The 25,072-nt window shown below is 40.9% G+C and overlaps 1 protein-coding gene across 9 annotated transcripts in view; it reads right to left on the reverse strand.

The window, feature by feature from the left end:
- Positions 1–25,072, reverse strand: part of ROBO1 (roundabout guidance receptor 1) — a 1,232,929-nt gene that overhangs the window by 144,445 nt on the left and 1,063,412 nt on the right. For all 9 annotated transcript variants that reach the window (XM_061627948.1, XM_061627952.1, XM_061627945.1 and 6 more), the window contains 3 exons: positions 23,942–24,062; positions 22,215–22,353; positions 19,916–20,043 (listed from right to left, as the gene is read on the reverse strand). In XM_061627948.1, the coding sequence (XP_061483932.1) occupies positions 19,916–20,043; positions 22,215–22,353; positions 23,942–24,062 (388 nt within the window). The remainder of the gene's footprint in view (positions 1–19,915; positions 20,044–22,214; positions 22,354–23,941; positions 24,063–25,072) is intronic.

Raw genomic sequence — 25,072 nt, forward strand, 5'->3', positions numbered from 1 at the left:
CTTAACACCTTGGGACCAGTTTAACTTGTGAGACTGCCTTACCCCATATGTGCCTACTTGACCATTTCAATCCACAGAACTAGCACTGATACAGATGCTGCCCTTGTAAGAAATTGTTCTTTTAGTGTGGTAGCACCTACACTTTGGAACTCCCAGCCTATTGACATCAGGCAGGCACCTTTGCTGTATTCTTTTTGATGCCTGCTTAAAACATTTCTGTTTAGGCAAGCCTATCCAGACACACAGAGACAATGACGTGTTTTAATCGCTTTTTAGTCTACTGTTAAAATGTTTTTAATTGTTTTTAACTTTTTTATTGAAAATTTTAATTTTTGCAAACTGCTTAAAGGTTTTCACAATCAAGTGGTATATAAATTTTGTTAAGTAAGTACATCTATATGAAGCTGCTGGAAGTGGTCATTAGGCATTTTGGAGCATGGTGCCATCAGCATGCTGATGACACACTGCTCTATTTATCTACAGTGTCTGAATCAGGAGAAGCTGTACAAAACCTGGGCTAGTGCCTTAATGTAGTGGTGGGCTGGATGAGGGCCAGTAAATGTTTCTTGGAAGCACTGGCTACAGCCCAGTGAACCACATGTACATCTAGGTTATGGTAGATAAAGAATCTAAAATTAAAGCAATTCACTGTCAGTTCTGAGGTTTCCAATAATGCTCACTTGATAAAGATCAGCACATCAGAACACAGATTAAGGACATGTTAGTAGGCTACAATTACACACTGAAATTAATGAGATTTAAGTGCTTAACTTGATACCAAAGACGTAATGAGTTAAATAATTCTACAACTCACTTCTTGTTTTCTTGGTTGTGCCCATTGTAATAATTACATTCTCAGTCCCACAGCATAAAACTTTTAAATTGTAATCTAAAATGTAAATTTTCAAGGAAGCCTGTAGATAATAAATTAATACAGTGGGTAAGACAAGTAATAACTCACTGATCAATGGTTACCAAACAATGAAATCAAGCATGATCAATAAATCACTAGAGAGAAGTAATTTTTGACCTTTTGTAATGGTGATACTTAATAATGATCACAGTAGGCTGAAACAGATCCAATTTCAAAAGAAACCCCAACTAGGGAACTTTGCACACATATGACAGACTACTACAAGCTGTTCCATCTTTTCAAAGATGAACCATCAACTGACTAGAATATTCAGCATGTACCTGCATGGTCAGGATTTATGACATCATCATTATATGAAAAGTTAACTTTCTATTTTTTTCTCCATAAAGTTAGATCAGAAATATATGGAATTTTATTATTATTAGGATTATTATTTTACATCTATTTGGTACAAACTGTGCATTAGACACTGCAGAGAACGTCAGGTAGTCTTACTAATACTGAACCTTAATATTTGTGCTGATAAATCTGAATGGGATGCTCTTGAAAAACTGGCATGCATCATATTTGTGACACTGTGGATACCCTGCTGTTAGCTTTGCCTCATTTATTATTTTTATTCATTCATTTATAAAATTTCTATCCCACCCTTCATTGTCAAAATAATCTCAGGACATTTCACAACAATAAAAATACATCATAATATAAAAAGCAATCATTAAAGCAGAAATATTACACAGGTAATGCATTACACAGATTTCTTCACCTGTCCTTCCCCTCAGTGCAGTCCAGTGCCTCTATATGACTTTGGGACAAAGGCCTAGTAGAAGGGGAAAGTTTTGAGCTGCCACCAAAAATGGTGACTGCCATACTTTGGAGGGGGGGAAGGATATTTCATAGCTGGGCTGCCTGCCACTACTGAGGAAGCCCTGCTCCAAGTCCCAGAACCACAGTCATGGCATAACAAGAAGGGCCTTCTCAGCAAATGTGCTGATGCAGCAAGACTAGGGATGTGGTCATAAGTAACTATATAAAGACACATAATTTTATGTTTATGGAGGAACAATGTTTTGCTGAGAAGGACAATTTGCTTACTATTTTCTTTTTCTCTTTTAGTAATGGCATGTAAAGCCTGGGATAAGTTTACCTTTAGTTATGGTGCACAGTTGTATGGGCAGTGTATATGGAATCTGTTATTAAATATAACCTTTTTAGCTGTGCATACTATCCTTAATTCCTGTAAAAAGAGAAATTATTGTAACAGTATTGTTTGGCCTACTTTTCCTTTTCAAGAATATTAATATTGAAGCCATAACATATACTCAGTTTTATAATGCCATTAGACAACGAAGTTATATGCTCAAAATTAATATATTGAGATAAAGTGTGTATAAAAATGTAACTGAAAATAACACACAAAAATGCACTATCTCAGGGAAAATTACTCTGCAAAAATGTTTATATTAGGCAAATTGCATACAACCATGTTTATATTAGGAGAAATGCACACTAAGATGCTGATGAATTTTCATGAGGACTTTTTTTAAAAAAAATAATTGATGTGGAAACATGTAGAACTGAACTTAAGAATGGAAAAATGGAAAACTAAGAGAACCCCAAATGGACAGATTCATCCATCTCTAGACTGCAGCCCAAATTAGCATGGCGAGAGGGAGCTGGGATACCAGCTGGAAAAGTTGTTGAGGGCTTCTCCCAGCCTCCAAGAGCTTCTGTTTAGAGTTCAGATGCTGATATGTTTCCTCCCAGCATGGTGAAGACTGCCACTAGAATGCCTCAGAAATTAAATTTCCAATATTTTCCACTAAGTGGATTCAGACAGGAACTATTTGGAACTCTGTTACTCAGGTCCTTTGCAGTAATGGATATTCTCCCAAGGAAATTAGGAGCATTCTAGGAAGAAATTACCAGTGTCTGCACCTAGGGTCTGTGCCTGTGGGCATCATGGTGCCTTTAGATACCCCCATGGCGCCTGCCAAGACTTCTTGAGCTTCCCAATTTTTTTAAAAATAAGGGATTTGGAATTTTGCTTTTTTGATGTTTGGTGGACAATGTTGCCTATTTTTCAGGGGGTAGTGCCTGATTTTTTTGTCTTGTTTTGTTTTGGTCATGTACAGGTCTTTTGTTTTTTGGAGGGGGGAATAATTCTGCACATTAGCAGTTTTTATTCTGTGAAACTGATTATTTAGTGATGTACACAACAGTTTCTTAGATTTCTAAATGTGTCCCCAGGCCCAAAAACACTAAAGATCCTTTGTCAACACCTAAAATAGAAGACCTAGGATCATGGTGGATGCTCTTCACAACAGTCGCTCTGATGGCAGCCCTGGTCAAGGTAAGTTCTGGGAGGGAGCTTCTCCAAGTTTTGTAGTCTTTACAAGATTTTTCCAGGGGAAAATAAATAATAAAAACTATGGGTTATTCTTAAAAGTTCCTGAGTAATGTGAGGGAGAAAACCCCATTTTTAGGTAAGCCACAGGAAGTACGGCCATAATTAAAACACGCACAGTCATTAATGTAAGATGTTTGTATCCACTGAGCTAACAGTAAGCATGATTCAGGCAACATTTAGCACTCTTAAGCTGAAGGTTTCAACTGAGGAAAGTTAAGCATATGCTTAATTCAGATGAATGGCTCACAAGGTGAGAAAGGTTTATCAGATGTTACAAAAAAATTAAAGTAACAGAAAAATATGCTATCAACTGTAATTCCCTGAAAGAAAAAAATTGTTTGGAGGGGACACTGTTGCATGAAAACCTACTATAATATGCTGACACTATTTATCAGTGAAATCTTTAATAGTTCTTTCAACAGCTTCAATTTATTTACAAACTGTGTTACAAATCAATCAAGTACTCAAATATTAATTCTCTTATTGAATTTTTAGCAGCAGTACCATACACTAGATAAAAGAATAACTCCTTCAGGCCATTTGAATCTTTCATAAGTCTTCATAGACACACTGGTTTCCAATTGTTCTCATTTCATTGAACTAAGGTCATAAAGTTAGCTTTCTTTTTCATTAGCTTTAAAGATTTTTTTATCAGTTTACTTGTAATAGACAGTGAACTACCAGACATCTGTGATCATTGATAGAGATCTAAAGTACTGTCACAGTTTACAGCAGTCATTTAAGGTAAAATGGTTATTCCTTTAAGCTATACAATCCAAAAGGTATTTGGCATCATTTATTTTTCCGTAAAGATGCTACCAAAGAATTGCCACATTTTCAAGCCAATATATGGTATGGAATACATCTGTCACTAGGTGTTTCCTCATCTGCTTCCATTGTACCTCAAGAAGAATGGATGAAAATAATGCAAGTCAGTCATCTACTTTTGTTTTTTAAAAAAGGGCAGGACTTTTCAGAAGAGTATCACAGTAGCATTTCATACAAAGTTGATTCATATACACATGGTGCATGCATGTTGTATGAAGTTAATTTACAATACTTAGAGCGTAGTTAGGCTGAGGAAGGCTTAGGAATGGTGCATGCCCAACAGAACTTTGGAGTGTGTTTGCTTTCAGCAGAAGTTCCTCATATACGACCCCAGTTTTCAAATTAAAGATCAGTTAGCAAAGTAGTGTTGAGTGGGAGGGTATTTTTTTTAAAAAAAATCAATCCCTTCCTCCTCCCTGCTGAGTTCTACAAGGGCAATACTGCAACTGAGTAGGGGGAAGGTGACAGGCAGTGCCATCCCTGGACTGGTTGTAAGCGAGAAGGCAGCAGGTGGGGTTGGCTGAGGGCAAACTGATGTTAGCAGGGAAGTGCCCCATTTCCCTAAAAGACTAGCCTTCATTGACTGCCTATGTAGGTTACATAAAACAAACATGCTGGCAATTAAGATTTCTGGCAAATAGCCTAGAAAGACTGCTGATCTTTAAGAACTAATCATTTAAATCAATTCAAAGTTAACACTTTGTGTAATTTACTGAAACTTCTTTGTTTCAACACATTTATCCAGGCATGTAATGTTAATATCAACTTTACTATGTATAATAGTTTTTTAAATTGTTAATTTTATTTATATTTTGATAGAAATGTATGTCAACTTGTTTTTAAATGTTTTCTTGTACTGTTTTTCTTTAAAAAATGTAAAATACTTATGGATTTTGTGTCGACTAAGCTACATAAATTTTGTTAAATAATTAATGTGTGTTAGCAACTCTGCACTTATGAACTCTGCCTTCCTCAGCATCTTAATAGGGACAGAAGATCCATCCTTTTGGAAAGAGTGCACAGAATGCCAAATTCGCTTGGGACACATGCTTGGAGGTTAGCTTTGGCAGTCAATGACACTTTTTAGCTCACACAGTTTCATGCCTTGGCTAAGATTCAATTTTCAATAGGCATTTTGTAATAGATGTTTTTATATGCAGTGAACTTGGCAAATCTCACTGACTATGATAGAGAGAGCAACCCCTCCACAAAAAGCATACAAATAAAAACCCACTCCATTTTCTCCTCAGTGAAGCAGTTACATCAAGGAAGAATAAGGCAGACACTAATTAAAAAGTTCACTGATTTCTGCATATAAAAACTTTTATTACTCATTGTTTGTTGAAAACTGAATCACAGAAGAGAGATGGAAATAATGTGAGATGAAATGTTCCACATCATTGAACTTGTATCTAGTTAACAAACTATTGCTTACCTAGTGGATTTGAAACTGGTTCATGGCAACGTCTGTTTCTACAACCAATTCAAGATGCAAATGTTCTGTGTAATCAGCTGATATTTGCAAAGTAGTATGTGTAACATGAACTCTTGATCTTAGCCAAAAAATATGTATAGAGTTTAAGGGTGATTATTGCAAAACAGCTACTTCTAGGTAATAAAATATAAACCTTTGATGAAGAAAAATATCTACCGTATTCTTAGAGTGTTGCCCGTTGAAACAATTATCTAGTAAGAGAAAATCAAGATGCTATAGAATATGAAGAATATATGTCCATTTCTTTTGGAACATACACATGTGACATTCAGGAACTGTAGGGATTAACAAAAATGAAAAGACCAAAACAGAAATTATAAGGATAACAGACATTTATTTACAGAGAAGGCAGAGCTAATAAAATTAGGGAGGACATACAGAATTGATATGCCTTACAAGTTTTGAACAGATAAGGCTTCTTAAGAATATTGTCTGAAAAAAATCATCTCCTAAAATACATGTCCATTTCATTTAGCACACATGTCTAATACAGGATCCTGCACAGACAGTGAATCCAAGCACTCAGAAAAAGCATTTGGTACCATTTTTGTGTAAATATACCATCTTCAAATTTAGGTGGGAAATCTGTTTCTAGAGTGGGAAGCCAACTGTGGAGTAGTCTGAATCAGCACACACGGTTTGTTTCTCTAATTCAAACCACAAGCAGTAATCCAAGAACAAACATCTTCCACTTGTGGCTTATTTGGGGAGAAACAAACCTCTTCTACTTCCAGTGTACAAGGCAATATGCCTCTGAATATCAGCTATTGGGAATCAGAAGTGGGGAAAGTGTTATTGCATTCAGGTTCTGCTTACAAGCTCCTTATAGGGTTCTAGTTGGCCACTGTGAAACATGATGCTGGAAGAGGTGGGCCTCTGCCCTGATTAGGCAGCGCTTTTATTTACTTACTTATTTATTTATTTATTACCAACCCTTCCTCCTGAAGAAGTTCTTATGTCTGCTGGTTTGTGTGTTGTGGTTTGCTTCCTCACTCTAGAATGAGAAGAACAAAGCAGGAGCTGCTTGAGCTACGTGCACCAAGCACACAGCTAATTTCACTTATTATGGTTTATGACCAGCATTACTGAAAACATAACCTCTGTATAGAAAGGTGATATTTTTAAATTGTTTTTATATTGTTTTAATATTTTAAAATTGGGTTTTAAATTGTTTTTAAAATACGTGTCTTAAATTGTGTATTTGTTTTAATGTTTTTGATTGCTGTAAACCGCCCAGAGAGCTTCGGCTATGTGGCGGTATACAAGTGCAATAAATAAATAAATAAATAATATATCAGATGGAAAGGCTATACTGGCTGTTTCTCCAACATGCTAACTTTGCATTGGCAGGTAGATTTTTTTTCAGCTAACTCCACCTCCATTGTAGAAGGTATATTGCTGTGAGAAATTCATCACATGAACATTTGAATAAACTCTCATTCTAGTTTGTGTTAGCTTTGCTTGGGTCTAGCCAGATAGCCTTCTGCTCCCTAATTTTGAAGGCAGATTAAAATATGAAAGCCCCAAAAGTAAAACCATTGAAAAATGCTTCCATATGGCAGTTTCTCTTTACAGAGGTTGTGGCTTGTAGAATTGTTTAACATGTGGGTCTTCCACAGTTTTTAGATTCTTCATGTGAGTACCATCTGCTGCCAGAAATATTTAGTGGAAGAAGAGACTCTATGAACATCAGGAAAAAATTTCCTTACTATTAGTGTTACAACAATGTAACCAATTACCTAGGGAGATGGTGGGCTCTGCAGCACTAGAGGCATTCAACAGGCAGCTGGACAGCCGTCTGTTAGGTATGTTTTAAGTTGGATTCCTGCACTGAGCAGGATGTTGGACCCAATGAACTTATAAGCCCCTTCCAACTCTGCTATTCTATGATTTTATAAAAATGGAAATGGACTACCTTCAAGTCGATCCCAACTGATGGCGACCCTATGAATAGGGTTTTCATGGTAAGCGGTATTCAGAGGGGGTTTACCACAGCCTCCCTCTGAGGCTAGTCCTACCCAGTTGGCTAGGGCCTGCTCAGCATGACACAGCTGCACAAGCCAGCCCCTTCCTTGTCCGCAACTGCCAGCTGGGGGGCAACTGGGCTCCTTGGGACTATGCAGCTTGCCCACAGCTGCACAGGTGGCAGGGCACGTAACCCCTGAGGCACTCACTGTGGGGGTGTTCTTTAACTGGCCATTGACACCCAGGAGATACGAGTGGGGATTTGAACTCACAGATTCTGGACTCCCAGCCAGGCTACATTTTACAACCATTTTGTAGAGAAGCTGCCATGCCAAAGCATATTTGCAGGTCTTTATATTGGATCTATACAATTTAGATCAGTACTCCTGCTGGGCTCCTGCTGGGAGGAAGGGCGGGATATAACCCAAATAATAAATAAATAAAATAAAATAATCCATAGTGGAATAACAGTTCATCAATTGAACACATAAATCGGTGAAACAAGGTGGGGGTGACAACAAACCTCTTGGATTATTTCCTTGCTGTTCTTAAACATAGGACAATCTATTTCTAACATTCAGTGAAAGTCCATTCCCTGAATAAGCAATTGCTAAGCATTCTGAGAAGGCATACGCTGTTCACACAAAAACTAATTCTAAGATAAGATAATGGATTTAGGTACCTTTTATATGTTATCAGGACAAAAATAAACAAGAGTGGGCTTAGATTTTTTAAATGGCTTGGTTCTTTTAGAGAGAAATGTTGATTGCTTGGCAAATAGCTTGATGGAAATCCTTTTTCAATTCTTTACATAATAGGCAGAATTATTTCCTTCTTTGATACAGATGGAATTTCTTTGGGAATGGAATTAGGTCCACAGTGATTATAACTCTTTGAATTTATAGTAAGAGAAATCAGGTAACTGCTCATGGCAAATAAGAAAAGAACTACTAACACTGAAAGACATCACTTGTTAAGAGTTGCATGAAATTTTACAGAAAATGTCAAGTGAAGTTTACCTTCAGTCTAGCACAAACCCATGTGATGGCTTCATGGGAAAAAGTGATAGGTGAGCAAGTTAATCACCCTTTCATCCCTAACCCATGTAGACGTTCTAGTACCTTGGGCTCAATGGGAGAGGGGGAATGCTTCACTGCATTACTCCCTGACTCCAATTTTCTTTCCCCCCAGGCACTTGTGGCAGTGAAACTGATCACAGGAGAGGGAAGAACTGGACTTGCAAGAGTCCAATTTGCCCCCAAAGTTCCTTTGGTCACTTCACTGTCAAAGACCAGAAAAGAGGGAATGAGGCTCAGATTAACTTGAGCACAGTTCCCCTCACTATCCATTTGCCTTCTGAGTTTTCCCAGGTCCCTTCTTGTAAGACCAAAACAAGACTGCCTTGTTCCATTGTTGTTACTGGCAGAGACATTTAAAACTCATGCCCAATTTTCAGCATGTTTCAGGTCCTTTCACTTAATCGTATGGTTCATTAGGGCTAAACTAAATGTTATACCATTCCGGTAATTCCCCCCCTTCAAAAAAACACACCCTTGCTAATTTGACTTGTGTCAAATCTAGTTTGGCCCTTTGTTTTGCTAATTGAAACCAAAGTCGCAGATACATTAGCCTAGCAAAGTGAAGAATTTATACTAAGGGTAGGGAGCATATGACACTCTAGATATTGCTGGACTACAACTCCCATTAGGACCAGGCAGCATGTCTAATGATCGGGGATTGTGGGAGTTGTAGTCCAGCAACATATGGAGGGCTACACGTTTATGCTAAATATTCTGGTTTTTAGATCATTGAAAATCACTTGGGAAATTTTGATTCCAGTCTACAAACATCATTTTCACGCAAAGTGATTTTTTACTTAATTAAGCTTTCGGATTTACATGTATCCAAAGTACTTGAGGATTTTTGATTTCAGGTGTCTTGATGTAGTTACTCAGTTAATGCTTCAGCAAAGGAAACTCTCTTAAAAGTATCCAAGATGTTGATACTGCAAAACTTTATCAGTTCTAGTTGATTTGTATAAAACATTTGGAATGCATCCACAGAATGCACCCGCTTCACCAGTAAGGACTATCTGTATTTAATAAGGTGATTTTACCTGCTTGTCGCCCTCCTCCATGGTCAACATAATTTCAGTTTTCTGGCACTTTCATAGAGTGGGGAGGGTGGCTTACGGGCTTCCCTTGGTGAATTCTGACTTTTATACTATGTCTATATGTTTATGTATATGGATATTGTTTATGTATTTTGCCTTGTAAATTAATTTGATATGTTTTTATTGTGCCTTTTGTATTCTATTGTAAACTGCTTTGAGATCTTTTAGATAGTAAGTGGTCTAGAAATGGAAATATTATTATTGTTATTATTAAATGAAGGAGAATGGTGAGGAGAGTAATTTAAGTTACATTTTGTTATCCATCTGCTTTCTTCTTTTCCAAGTTTCCTCTCTCTTACACCTGTGCATTTGTTTTCTTCAGACCACAATAAGCACACAGCAGATAAAGCAGAGAATGATTCTTAAATCAAATAGTTGCAATGACTAATGAAAGTCTTCCCCACCTTACAACTAAAATGGGACCCACTGTTCTCAATGCAACTGAAACATCAAAGCTTAGTAAATAAATAAAAAACAGTCCAGAATTTTTTTATGCACAATCTAGTGAACAATGAGCTTAGCATAAACCACACTGATTTTCTGAACAACAACAAATAAGGAAAGTGTTGCAGTAAGGTGTATCAAAGTAAGTTTTAACCAACACCGTGAAGTCCATATACATCAAAGTCCAGAGAAAGAGGGAACAAGACAGAATCACAGCAGATAAGCTGAAGGGCAAAATAGTATGACATCACTGTCTGCCTTCTAGCCAGGAGAGGAAGCAAGGGATTATCTGAAGAGTGAACATCTGGAATGTATCTATAAAGCCAAAGACAGATTTTCACACATACTCATTCACTGAGTTCCACTACAATTTCACAGTGCAATAGAAACAGTAGTCCTGTGACCTGTTTTCCTTCATTAATATTTGAAATGACTGAATAACCATACTGATGTAGCTTAATAGCAAGACTGTGTTCAAGAAGTCAAACTGCACCAATAAAGTTTGTGTTTCCACCATTAGCTATATGAAAAATAATTACTGTGCACTACATCAATAAAAGTACAGCAGACCTCAAAAAGAAAAAGAACAAAACTCATTTTCAATTTAATCCTTCAAAATGATTGAGGACATAAAGAAAAAAAATAACTCTTTTCTGAGCAACCAAAAAGATGACTGTACATGTGGACATCACCAAACGGTCAATATAGGAATCAAATTGATTATATAATTGGTAGCAGAAGATGGAGAAGTTCCATACTTTCTGCGAAAACAAGACCAGGAGCAGACTGTGGTACAGATCATGAACTGGTAATACCAAAAATCAGAGTCAAGTTAAACAAAGCAATCTTAATGCCAAAATAGAATTTAAATAACATCCCAGAAGAAAGATCAAATAAGGAACAGATTTGAGGCTTTAAACTTAGTTGACAGAGAACCAGAAGAACTATGGAGTGCAGTCAGAGACGTTATCAGGGAAGAATGCAAAAAGACAATACCTCTAGTTAAAAAGAGAGAAAGACCTCAATGGATGACTGACAAAACTCTTAAAATTATTAAAGAGAGAAGGAAAGCAAAAGCAAAAGGACAAAAAAACATGGTTAGAACCCTAAATGCAACAATGCAGCGACTAGTACGTAGGGACAAAGAGAAATATTACAACAGTTATTGTATAAAAATAGAAGAGGACAACAAAAAGGGTAGAACAAGAGCCCTGTTCCAAAAGATTAGAGAAATTACAAGGAAATTTAAACCAAGGGTAGGAATGTTGAATAATCAACAGGGGAACACACTGACTGACCAAGATGAAATAAAAGGAAGATGGAAGCAACACACTGAAGAACTCTATTCTATGATTCTATAAAAGAGATGCCAGGATGACAGATTCATTCACGGAGGAACCATATGATGAAGAACCAGACATTTTAGAATGTGAGGTGAAAACTGCTCTTAAAATACTTGGAAGAAACAAATCACCAGGAACAGGTGGCATACCAATAGAGCTGCTACAAGCTACTGAGACTGAATCAGTCCAAATTTTGACAAAAATCTGTCAAGAAATATGGAAAACTAAACAATGGCCCACAGACTGGAAGCGTTCAATATATATCCCAATTCCAAAGAAAGGGGATCCCAGAGAATAGTCCATTGGACTCACCTGAAGGGTGATTTTCACAGGTACTCCTGCCATCAGATTGGGTACTACTGCCACCTAGCGTCCGAAGGCAAGAATGCACTAGAGTTAAAACCTGGGCCTCGGGCCCCTCCCACTCCAGTCTTCATTTGCGACGAGTCCGAAGTGGTATATCTGAAAGGAACTAAAGGCCAAAGGCCGCAGGAGCAAGGAAAATAGAGGTAGGAAAATCGGAACAGGAAACATCATAGAACTTGCTACCAAAAACACAGGTTTTAACTAAGTGAGAACAGAACAGAGCACTAAACTTATAGCATAATTTATCTAGAAATCCCCCACAAGGGAGGGACGTGATGGCAGGCGTACCTGTGAAAATCACCCTTCAGGTGAGTCTAATGGACCATTTTCCACAGGTAGCCTGCCATGAGATTGGGATGTACCAACGCAGCCCCTTAATAGGGAGGGACTACAAACAGCTTACGAATCAGAAAGGGCATGTTGAAGGACACGTCTCCCGAAGGAGGCGTCAGCCGAAGCATAGCGATCAATCTTATAATGCTTCACGAAGGAGTTAGGGGTAGCCCATACCGCCGCCCTACATATGTCAGCAAGAGGAGCATTAGTTAGGAATGCCGCCGTAGCGGCAGCTGACCTGGTGGAATGAGCCGTGATGTTAGACGGCACTGGCAGATTAAGAGACTGATATGCGATAGAAATACAGGCTCGTAGCCAACAGGACAAAGTGGATTTGGAAACCTTTTTTCCCAAAGACCTAGGGTGAAAGGATACAAATAATGCTTCTGTCTGCCTGATGTCTTGGGTGCGAGAGAGATAAACCTTGAGTGCTCTCCTAACATCCAGCGAATGCCAGGCCTTTTCGAGGGGATGGACCGGCTTTGGGCAGAATGAAGGAAGTATAATATCCTGGCCACAGTGGAATACTGAGGTGACCTTTGGACAGAAGGATGGGTCAACCCTCAGAATTACTGAGTCCTTATGAAACACGCAGAGGTGATGGGCTGATGATAAGGCATGTAGCTCCGAAATTCTTCTTGCAGAAGTAATAGCAACGAGAAAAAGAACTTTGCAAGATAACAGTCTGAGGGGTACTGAAGCAAGGGGCTCAAACGGAGAGCGCTGTAAGGCTTGCAAGACCTTAGAGAGGTTCCAGGAAGGAAAATGGTGGCATACAGGCGGAGAAAGGCGGGCAGCCCCTCTTAAAAAATGTTTGATGAGCGGGTGAGCTCCCAGAGGGGCGGCCGATGAGGAAATGGATAAGATCGAGGAGATGGTGGAGGCATGGCGACGCAGAGTGTTTGGTCGGAGTCCCAATGTCAAACCACTGTATAGGAACTGTAGAACATGCTGTACAGTGGCGTGAGGTGCTGAAAAACCCTTGGAAGTGCACCAGTTGGAGAAGGCACGCCAAATACTCTGGTAAATGCGAGTAGTTGACGGTTGTCTTGATGCTAAGATAGTGTCTATCACCCCCTGAGAAAGTCCAGCAGTATTCAACTGCGTCCGTTCAAAAGCCAGGCCGTCAGGCTCAGCCAGGTCGGGTCTGGATGCCAAACTGGTCGCTGGGTGAGAAGGTCCGGCCTGAACGGGAGGGTCCAGGGGTCCACAACTGACATCGAGAGAAGGTCCGAGAACCAAGGTCTGCGAGGCCAGTATGGTGCTATTAGAAGAATCCGAGTCCCTTCTTGTCGGAGTTTCGTCAACGTCCTGCCCAAGAGGGATATCGGGGGGAAGGCATACAGAAGCCCGTCTGGCCATGGTGTCGTTAGCGCATCCACTGCTTCCGCCCTCGGCTCTAGGTACCTCGAAAAGTAACGAGGCAGCTGTCAGTTGTGGCTGGAAGCGAAGAGGTCCACCGAGAGGGGGCCAAACCGGAGCTGGAGGAGGTGGAACACTGCCGAATGAAGCTTCCATTCCCCCGGGTTGACCTGTTGCCTGCTGAGCCAATCGGTGGTCACGTTTAGAGCCCCGCTGAGATGTTCTGCTCGTAACGACAATAGATGGTTCTCGGCCCAGTCGAAGATTCGGGTCGCCTCTTCCTGTAGAACCCTGGACCTGGTACCCCCGTCTGTTGATATGAGATTTCACGCAAACGTTGTCCATACGGATGAGGACGTGTTGTAGAGAGAACAGAGGCTGGAAGTGTCGAAGGGCCAGATAAGCAGCTCTGAGCTCCAGCCAGTTTATGTTGTGATTTAGTTCCTGAGTGGACCACACGCCTTGAACGAAGGTGGAGTTGCAATGGGCTCCCCAGCCAGACAGACTGGCGTCTGTGGTGATTAGGACTCTGGCTGGGTCCCGAAAAGGCATCCCCTTGCTGAGGTGGGTTGTTGCTACCCACCAGCGGAGTGGTTCCTTCAACGATGGGTCCAGCGGAATCACACGATGGTTGGACTTGGTGATGTCCGCCTGAAGAGGTAGGAGGGCCCATTGTAGAGGTCTCGAATGATGTCGAGCCCACGGGACGATGTGAATTGTGGAAATCATTGACCCTAGGAACGGCGCCAGAAGCATGACATCTGCCCTTGAGCGATGTATCAGTAAGGTTGCCATGGTTGTGATGGAGGCAATACGATCTGGGGACAGAAAAAACATGGCTAAAGAGGTGTCCAGTATAGTCCCCAGGTGATGGAGGCGTTGGGTTGGCTGCAGGTGACTCTTTTCGGCATTGATCAGCCAGCCGTGAGCGTCTAGGGTGAACTGGAGTTGTCTGTTGGCCAGGTCCCGGGAGCATGATCGAAGGAGGAGATCGTCGAGATAGGCGTAAATGTGAACCCCCTGTAGGTGAAGAGATTCCACCATGGTGGCCATCACCTTGGTGAATACTCGAGGAGCCGAAGAGAGGCCAAATGGCATGGCACGGTATTGGAAATGGTGGTGGCCTAGTGCGAATCTCAGGAATCTTCTGTGATCCGAGCAAATTGGAATGTGTAAATACGCGTCCTTCAGGTCGATGGACGCTAGGAAATCCCCTTGTTGTAGAGCTTCCACAATAGACGCCAGAGACTCCATCTTGAAGCGGCGGTACTTGACAAAGCGGTTGAGAAACTTGAGGTCTAGGACTGCCCTCCATGAGGAATCTCGCTTGGGGACCGTGAAGAGGACGGAGTACACGCCTTGCAGCCTTTCGGATGGAGGTACTGTCTCTATAGTGGCTATGTTTAGAAGATGGCGTAGGGCATCCTGCATAGCCACCCTGCGTGACTTGGAGATGGGGGAGAGGCAAAATCTGTCCGGGGGTTCCCTCCAAAACTCTATGTTGTACCCCTGGGTGAAGATTGCCCTGACCCAAGAGATTTGTGTCGGAGTGAGCCAGGAGCTGGAGAAGAAGGAGAGTCTGCCTCCAATGGGAAAAGTGTCAGAACTGACTGCGCTGACGGGCTCCTCTGCCATAAGAGGCTGAAGCAGCTTGCCTGCCTTGGTATTGGGCTCTAGGCTGGAAACGTTGTCTGGGCCAGGGTGCCCTAGAGGGACGGAAATCTGTAGGCCTGCTATCCCGTCCTCGTCCACCAGGTCGTCCTCTCCGAAAGGGCTGGAAGGAGCAGTAAGGAGTAAACCACCGAAATGGTCTGCGGTCGTCTCTTCTGACTGTGGCTAAGGCAGGCTTACGATTGTCCTTGGGATCGACCAGGACAGCTTTAAGTGCGTTGTCGCCAAAGAGCATAGCGCCCGAGTATGGTGCCATGGACAAGTTAGTTCTGGCGGTAGAGTCAGCGTCCCAATGTTGAAGCCATAGGGTTCGACGAGCAACAATGCCAGCCGCCAGAGCCCGTGCACCTTGGTGGGTTGCGTCTAATGTGGCATCAGCCACAAATGCAGCAGTCTTGTGTACCTTGAGTAAACCCTTCCGTAGCTTGGCGGGATCCGGGTTAGGGTCGTCCAGAAGGTCATCTAGCCACATCATTGAGGCCTGTGAGAAGATGGAGGTGGCAGCAGAAGCCCGGATGGAATGGGCGGATGCCTCGTGGATCTTTCGGAGGACAAAGTCGAGCCGCCTCTCCGAGGGATCCTTGAACTGGGAGTCTCCTTCTTTCGGGAGGAGAGACCGAGACACGAGATTGGAAATGGGTTGGTCCACCCCCGGGACGTTCAGGAATGACATGAAGTCCGGGGCCAGGGTATACAGCTTGTTGGCCAAAGTGGAGGAACGGCGCGGACGTAGAGGGCGGGCCCATTCTTCTCTGGCCAGCTTGTTAATGGGATCTGGCACAGGGATAAAATGATCCACTGATCTAGGCGACTTGAGGACTCTGGCACCCTTCACCGGAGGGGCAACCGGTGGTGTTTGTTCTGGTTGAATGCTGAGGGTGTCCATTACTCTGCGAGACAGATGAATGATGTCTGCCGGGTTGAAAAGGCGGTAAGAGTAGTCCTCATCTGGGTCAGATTCTCCACTCCATTCATCAGGGTCAGCCTGGAAAAGGTTTAAGAAGTCCTCCATCTGTGAGGATTCCACGCCCACTCTGCCCCTGACCACATCAAATGGGTTAGGTGAGGGTAGCGGGGCATCATCATGGCAGCTCGATAGTCTTGCAGAGGTAGACTGCCGCAAAACTTCAGGCTGAGAGGATACATGAGGTGGAGGCTGAGGTTGATATAGGCACCCAAGCATCTCTCGTAACTGTAGCAGAGAATCTGGAGTCAGCTGTATCCCTGCAGGTGGAGGTGCGGGTAGAGTATGTTCCTGTGGAGGCGCATGAGGCTGCACAGATGGAGTCAGGTCAGATTGGCGAGGGGTTTGGCTGGGGAAGCCTTCAAACTCATCCTCTGAGGACTCAGAAGACTGAAAGAGCGCAGGCACCGCTGTGTGCAGAGGCTTCTCCGGGAGCGGGGGTGCAACGTAGCGTGCCCTCTTGGGCGGCCCGTGGCCAGACAGGTGTTTAGTCTTGGCTAAGGCTTTAGCGGGCTTGTGTTTAGGTGGCTTGCGTACAGATGAAGCGATGCCCTGACGACCTGCTTTAGAAGCTTGTGGCACCTCTGGGTTCTGATCTGCCATGTCAAAGTCTGGATCACGCACACAATGGGGAAGGTGCTGAGATCAAAGTCTGGATCACGCACACAATGGGGAAGGTGCTGAGATCGTGGATGTATGCCCACCAATATTAAGCGCCCCACTAAACAATCAGGACTCCAAAAAGTAAGTGAGAAGTCGAGGTGTATTATTGGCCACTAGCTAAGTACACGCACACAATGGGGAAGGTGCGAAACCGCTAATTACACTGCCAGGAAAAAAGGATGCTTTTCTTTAAAAAGCGCAGCATGGCCAGGGCTAGATACACGCACACAATGGGGAAGGTGCGGTACCGCCAAAGTGCACTGACGAAAACTAAGCCTCAAATAGTGGTGCACATAAGGGGATACACACACACAATGGGGAAGGTGTGGTATCTCTTGACTATAGGTCATAAAGACACAGGTCTCACATGCAGAAATACTTTAGAATAGGGGAGCCTAAATTAAGGCCCAACAGGGCTGAGAGAGCAGCCGGGACGAAACGCTGCCTTATAGGGCCTCAAGAAGCCTCAGAAAGGAAAAAACTTCAAAAATGCAAAAAACAAAATGGCGGCTGTGAAAACAAAATGGCGGCCGCGATATCGGGGTTGCCTAAATAAGACCCCAGGAGGGCTGAAAAAAAGCAGCTGAGCCTAAATAAAGCCCCAACAGGGCTGAGAAGGCAGCCGGGACAAGAGGTGCCTTATAGGGCCTCAAGAAGCCTCAGAAAGGAAAAAACTTTAAAAGTGCAAAAAGCAAAATGGCGGCCGCGATATCAGGGTTGCCTAAATAAGACCCCAGGAGGGCTGAAAAAGCAGCCGAGCCTAAATAAAGCCCCAACAGGGCTGAGAAGGCAGCCGGGACAAGAGGGTGCCTTATAGGCCCTCAAGAAGCCTCAGAAAGGAAAAAACTTTAAAAGTGCAAAAAACAAAATGGCGGCCGCGATATCGGGGTTGCCTAAATAAGACCCCAGGAGGGCTGAAAGAGCAGCCGTAGGCCAAAAAACGCTGTCCTGGGGCGTGGGAACGGATGGAGAGCCCGGGAGGCAGCCGCAGCCTCAGCAAAATAAGGCCCCAGGAGGGTTGAAAAGGCAGCCGAAACTGAGTGGGGGGGGGATCCGCAGCCGTGGGACCCCCACCCGACAAAAAAGCAGCAGCCGCCGCTTAAGTAGCCTCAGCGACGCACCCCCAAACAATCCCAAACGGGAAAACAAAAAGGGGAAAAAATAACGCCAAGGAGAGATAAGGAACAATATACTAGGAAAAAATAAGAAAAAATTGCACACCCTCCGAACACCAACGTGGGGAGGGAAACAAATAGGTGAAAAAAGGTGAAATGGAGAAGGAATAAAGACTTATCTATCGCTCTGTCCAACAATTTAACCTGCCTCGGACGAAGGCAAGAATGAAGACTGGAGTGGGAGGGGCCCGAGGCCCAGGTTTTAACTCTAGTGCATTCTTGCCTTCGGACGCTAGATGGCAGTAGTACCCAATCTGATGGCAGGCTACCTGTGGAAAATGCAGTAATTACCAAACTATTGCCTTAATATCCCATGCAAGTAAAGTAATGCTCAAGATTCTACAACAATGGCTCTTACCATATATGGAGCAAGAAATGCCAGACATCCAAGATGGATTTAGAAAGGGAAGAGGCACCAGAGGTCATATCGCAAACATACGTTGGATAATGGAACGGACCAAGAAATTTCAGAAGGAAATCACCCTGTGCTTCATAGATTACAGCAAAGCCTTTGACTGTGTAGAACATGAAAAACTATGGAATGCTTTAAAAGAAATGGGGGTACCACCGCAACTGATTGTCCTGATACACAACCTATAGTCTGGACAAGAGGCTATTGTAAGGACAGAATATGGAGAAACCAATTGGTTCCGCATTGGAAAGGGTGTGAGACAGGGGTGTATTTTATCACCCTACTTGTTTAATTTATACCCAGAACATATCATATGGAAAGTGGGACTGGACCAAGGCGAAGGAGGTGTGAAAACTGGATGGAGAAATATCAATAATTTAAGATATGCATACGATACCATACTACTAACAGAAACCATTAATGATTTGAAATGAATGCTGATGAAAGTTAAAGAGGAAAACACAAAAGCAGGACTACAGCTGAACATGAAGAAGACTAAAGTAATGACAACAAAAGATTTATGTAACTTTAAAGTTGACGAGAACATTGAACTTGTCAAGAATTATCAATACCTTGGCATAGTCATTAACCAAACTGGAGACAATAGTCAATAAATCAGAAGAAGGCTAGGACTGGGGAGGGCAGCTGTGAGAGAACTAAAAAATGTCCTCAAATGCAAAGATGTATCACTGAACACTAAAGTCAGGATCATTCAGACCATGGTATTCCCGATCTCTATGTATGGATGTGAACGTTGCACAGTGAAAAAAGTGGATAAGAGAAAAATCAACTCATTTGAAATATGGTGTTGGAGCAGAGCTTTGTGCATACCACGGACTGCAAAAAAGACAAATAATTGGGAGTTAGAACAAATTAAACCAGAACTATCACTAGAAGCTAAAATGATGGAACTGAAGTTATCATACTTTGGACACATCATGAGAAGACATGATTCACTAAAAGACCATAATGCTGGGGAAAACAAGGGAGTACAAAAAGAGGAAGACCAAACAAAAGATGGATTGATTCCATAAAGGAAAGGACAGACCTGAACTTACAAGGTCTAAACAGGGTGGTTCATGACAGATGCTATTGGAGGTCGCTGATTCATAGGGTGGCCATAAGTCGTAATCAACTTGAAGGCACACACACACACAAAAGTGTTCATATTATGAATAACATGGTACTAAGACCGCCAAGATACAAAATGCCTTCCTTTTTCATTTCCATGATGGAACATAACTCTTTCCTTACAGAGAAAGAAAATCATATTTGAAATGCTCAACAGTTCAGTAGAAGTCCAACAATAAAATCAGAATGATCTTCCTATCTTTTGGCAATGCAAGCTCTTGCAGTGATTATTTATGAGTCCATAAAACCACAAATATTTTCTTTCCTTCTCACAGCATAAACAGTATTTCAAAGTAATTTTACCTTGAACTGTTAGAGTTGCTGATGCTTCTGTTTTTCCAACCATATTTTCTGCAACACAAGTGTAAGAGCCCATGTCTCCTGCCATAACTGTTTGAATTTTCAAGGTGTGGTCATCACGAATTTCATATCTAAACCAAACAGACAGAAGATATTAGACTGAACTCACGCACTGCTATCTTTGAGCACAAGATGACTGTAAGCTATCATGTATTAGCATTAATGGTTCTATGTCGCTTAAATGAAAAACTGTAATAACCTTCAGCCTTTTTATTTCAATATACTAAAATAAAGTTAATATTTCCTCTAATGCGTATATTAATATTCCTTTTCTATGTCAGTAAGATTAGTTGTTGTTGTAGAAGAAGAAAATATTAAGGTTGAAATCAGGGTTATACTATTAACAGGTTGATCAAACAAATTAATTGGTTAAATATGCAAGGATCAATTAAAATTTGCCATCGATTAATCACCCAGACTGCCTTTTCAAAGTTTCCTGGTCACTGACTACTGAAGCAATAAAGTCTTTAGTCCCTTTCTCTGTTCTTCCTGCAACAGGCTTGGCAAGGTAGAACTGAGAAACTGTCTCTGAGCAAACCCTAGCAACAGCACACAAAACACATTGCTCTTCTTTTCCCTAGCCTGCCTGCTCCTCAGGTCACAGCTATAGCCAGATGGCTGGTGTATTCTTTCTCTCTCTGCAGCTGAAGCCTAAGTTGGCATGGCCAGAAGTAATGAGGCTGCTGGCACCAGATGAAAAGGCCCCCTCTTGCACCTTACAACGGTGGCTCTAAAGAATCAAGCATGGAACCACTTGCTATGCTGCATCACCTAAGCACATTGGGCACTAATGGAGTTGAGGAGTATGAAGAGGTAATAGGAATTAATTTCCTTCTTCTAGAAACACACACCCACCTCCCATTTCATGTGGGGGAGTATTAGAAGTTGTGTGTCTCGTTTTCCCAGCTCCTAAGAGTGCAATCTTATACACATCTGCCCTCAAACAAGTCACATTTGTTCAACAGGGCTTACAAACCAAGGAAGTGTACCTAATATTGCGAGGGAGGCCAAATGAACACTCTATTCAAGGTCTGCAGTAATGTCAGGTTTGCCTTTAATAGGACACCTGCACACACAGCATTGCAAACGTAATATCTAGCTGACAAATAAAAAATGATCCAGACCATTTGCATGATCTGAAGTATGTGGTGTGAGAGTTTGTCTGTGTGTGGGGAAGGAAAGTGATTTGTGGGAGATGAATACCTTTAACTGCAACAGGATTCATCAGTGCATAGAATTTTCTCTGACTCAGAACACAAAAGGAAGTCAACAAAGCCTTTTGGGAAAAAGTTATTATATGACTATGCAAATTTAATCAATAGAATAAATTAGCAGCATAAAAATATGATAGAAATTGTAAAACTTTCATTAATTAGGTTTATTTATTTACTTAAGAATTTAAAACCTGCACTTCAATATAAGTCTTAGGTTCTGAGATCATAGCACAACAAACAATAAAGCTTCCATTAAAACCACAATATTCATGAGAATATGGTAGCAGATAAAATTACAATCAATCATAAAAACTGCAGAGATATGTAGGGTTGCATAGCTAATTAAAACAGAGTTTGGTTCCTGTGTAATAGAATAAAATGTTCTTTTGAAATGAGAAAAAAACCTTAGTATTTTATTTTGTTTTGACATTCTTCAATTATTGAGGCAATTAGTTTGAGCTAAAAGAAATTATTTCTTTTCCCTACTGTTTGTAAATGGTGGGCTCCAAACAGATCATTCATGCACAAAATACAACTAGTATTTTGAAGATGATTGTGAAAGCAGTTGTCTGGATTTTTAATGTTTGATCAAATAAAACACACCAGTTTAATTTAATCTCTAGTTCACAACCTTCCCTATCTCAATTGCAGATAAGCATTTTAAGTGTGTGAATGTACATGTGCAATTTCCTGTAGAACAATCTTGCCTCACACAATAATTAGATATGCCTTTTTAGTCATGTAGCCAGGAAAGGTAATCTCTCCGCATTAGCATGAGATTTGGAAACCTAACATGCCTACTTATTTAATGTTTATTAGGATGCATTTTTATATATAATATTATTGATGTGTTCATTTTATTGGTTTTTGCTTTTATTTAGTCCAACCCATTACTTTCTCCAGGTAGGCATTAATGGAAGAGGATTCTAGTTCCAGGACCATTATGATTTTTTCAGTCCAAGCACACAGTAAACCACAATCAAACATGTACCCTATTTCTTCTATATGATGACTAAGGTCTACTGCACCTTGCTTTAGGTAGCTCTCCATCATCCTTTCGCCATCTTACTGTTGGCACTGGATCACCACGTGCTTCACAATTAAACTCTGCACTATCCGCCACAGTTACTGCCAAATTACTTGGTCTCTTCACAAATGATGGTCTTTCTAGAAGAAACAAATGCGCAACAGAGATAAGAGTGAAAAAAATTATGGGAATGTGACACATGCAGATCCCAAGATGCAGTGATTCTATATGGCAATCGAAATAGCACCATGACAGTTTGACTAAGAAGTGGCAGAGAAACACATGAAAAACAATACATTACATTAGTACCAGAAACATGAGCTAAATAAGGGATATCCAAACATCACTGCTCAGCTCACAAATGAATCAGGATTGTGTGAACATGCCATTTAAGTGACAACAAAACCTTGAGGGGCTTTGTGCTGCTAGATGGGCATACCTGCAAAACCCTGGTGGGTTTGTGAACTCCATTCTTCTTGTTTCTCTTCGGTCCCGATGTAAAATGGTAATCATAATAGGACACAAATATGTCTTCACAGAAACCAAAATTTGTCAACATTAACATTCCCATATTAATGAGCAAGGCACACTGCAACTAGGTGTGAACTAGCAACAAGATTAACTTTGGGTCTGGATTCGGCACTTTCTAAAACAGTTTATCTCAGTCCAAGGTTCTTTGTAGTTTCCGCAGTCTGACTCACCAATCTGAGTTTGCTTCATTTCCCCTTTCCCCATTCATTATTGGGAAAAATGTTGTAACTTTTCTCCCTTTTGACAGAAGTGGATGAAATTCGTAGGCATGGTAGCCTCTCTAGAATGGATAAAACCTGTCAGGTTATCGGCACATAAATATAGGAATCTTGCTCTGGAACCTCTGAGTTTTTTAATTTTAATTTTATTTTTAAAGGAAACATCTCAACGTTTTTATTTTTGGTTATAATTGGATGAAATTTCCAGGCAAAGTTACCCCTTTTAATGCCATGAATCTTAGCAAATTTCAGAAGGACAGCTCAAATTATTATCCTGCAAGGGCAGCTGCTTTAGTTTTTGGGATGTGCTCAACTCCTCATTTACTATTTGGAAATTAAAAAAAAAACAGCAAGAACTTTCCCCCTCTTTTGATGGAAGTGGATGAAATTTGTAGGCATATTACCCTTCAGAGTGGTTAAAACCTGCCAAACTACAGGCAATTGGGTCCAGGGGCTAATATGCTGGACATCTCTAAAATGTTATCTTTTTCAAGGAGGAACTGACACTAACTTTTTTAATTTGGGGTGGAACTGGATGAAATTTTCATTTATGACGGCATAAATCCTGCCAAATTTGAGAATGAAAGTTGCAGTAGTTTTCCTTCAAGAGCAGTATTTATATTTTGGGTTAAAAAGGGTTCACTTAATCTCCCTTATTGTTTTATGGACAATTTATGAAAATAGCATACATAAGAGAGGTACCCATTGGCAAAGAAACCTGCCAAATTATAAACAAACTGTAGACATAGTGGCTATCTATCATGATTGCAAGGTCCATTTACTTGTCAAGGACCACAGGCTCAGACCAAATATTCTAAGACTAACGTTCCATGAACAAATTTAGGATATCTAGAAATGTTACCCTTTTGCTATGATCAAAATGTGCATTTACCCAGTCTTAAGGCAACATTTAGCTTTGGAATTTGTATTTATTTTTATGTTCTATTGTAATACTAATTATGGAGGAAATTTCCCATACCTAAAACTGTGAGCTCAGCCACTTCACTCTCTCTTTCTCCCACCATGTTTGTTCCAACACAGACATATTTGCCAGCATCATTCTTCCTGGTATAGGTAATCATCAGCTTTCCTCCTCTGATCTAGAACAATAAATAAAAAATATATAATTATAATAATATCAGGTATCCAGGGTTTGTGTGAGCAGAATTAAGCTTACACAGCCAATCTTTATTATCTCTTATGAGACTGTGGACCCTTTGAAAAGCCTCTGCTCTTGAACAGTATGTTGTACAGGGCTCCAATGCTGCAAGATTCCTCCATCCTATTTCAAGTGATTTGTACCATACAACACAGAAGGGGTTCTCAACCCTCTCAGGAGGCTTTTGGAAGAAAGATTGGTTAGACAAACTGTCTTCCTTTCACACTCTCATTGTACACAACCATTGTTCATAAAGCTCTGAGGCAAATAGATTAAAACTCTTGCACACAATACAATAAATTAAAGCCAAGAAGTTAAAAAGGAAAAAAAATAAGGAAAAAATCTGAAAAGTATGAATACCACAGGGAAAAAACACTTGTTAAATAAACATTCATAATTTGAAAGTGATTTATTTTATTTTTATTTGTTTCTTTAAAAAACACTTTTCAACTGTTTTTACAGCTTATCTGCAAAGATAAGAGTGACAGAGTGACAAGAACATAGTATATTTGTGTGGCCACAATCCTAACACCCAGATCCTTGTGTATTTTCAGTACAAGCATAAATCTAGTATGGAGAGTGAAATCCAGAACTTCAGAATGTCAGACTTTTGCCATTTTTAAAAAACGGGTTTCGTAGTTCTTATGGTTGTCAAGATGGGTTTGAAAAAAACGTGGTCAATGTTTGATAGAATTACAGGAGTCTTGATGAGAGGGCTCTCCGATGGTCTAAGAACAGGGTAAATTATGGAAAGTTAATAAATAACTATAACATCAATAACTTTGGACCATTTCTGAATGCAGAATACCAACCCACATGAACTATAGACCTCCTTTTAAGCACAAAGGAGCTTAAACCATGGTTAGGTAATTGGATGGTAAGAAACACACGTTATATTCCTTCAAGGGCTTCTGAATTGGAAAAACTGAGCTTAAATCAACAGTACTCTGG

This window comes from Rhineura floridana, chromosome 5, assembly GCF_030035675.1.
Source record: "Rhineura floridana isolate rRhiFlo1 chromosome 5, rRhiFlo1.hap2, whole genome shotgun sequence".
Lineage (NCBI taxonomy): Eukaryota > Metazoa > Chordata > Lepidosauria > Squamata > Rhineuridae > Rhineura > Rhineura floridana.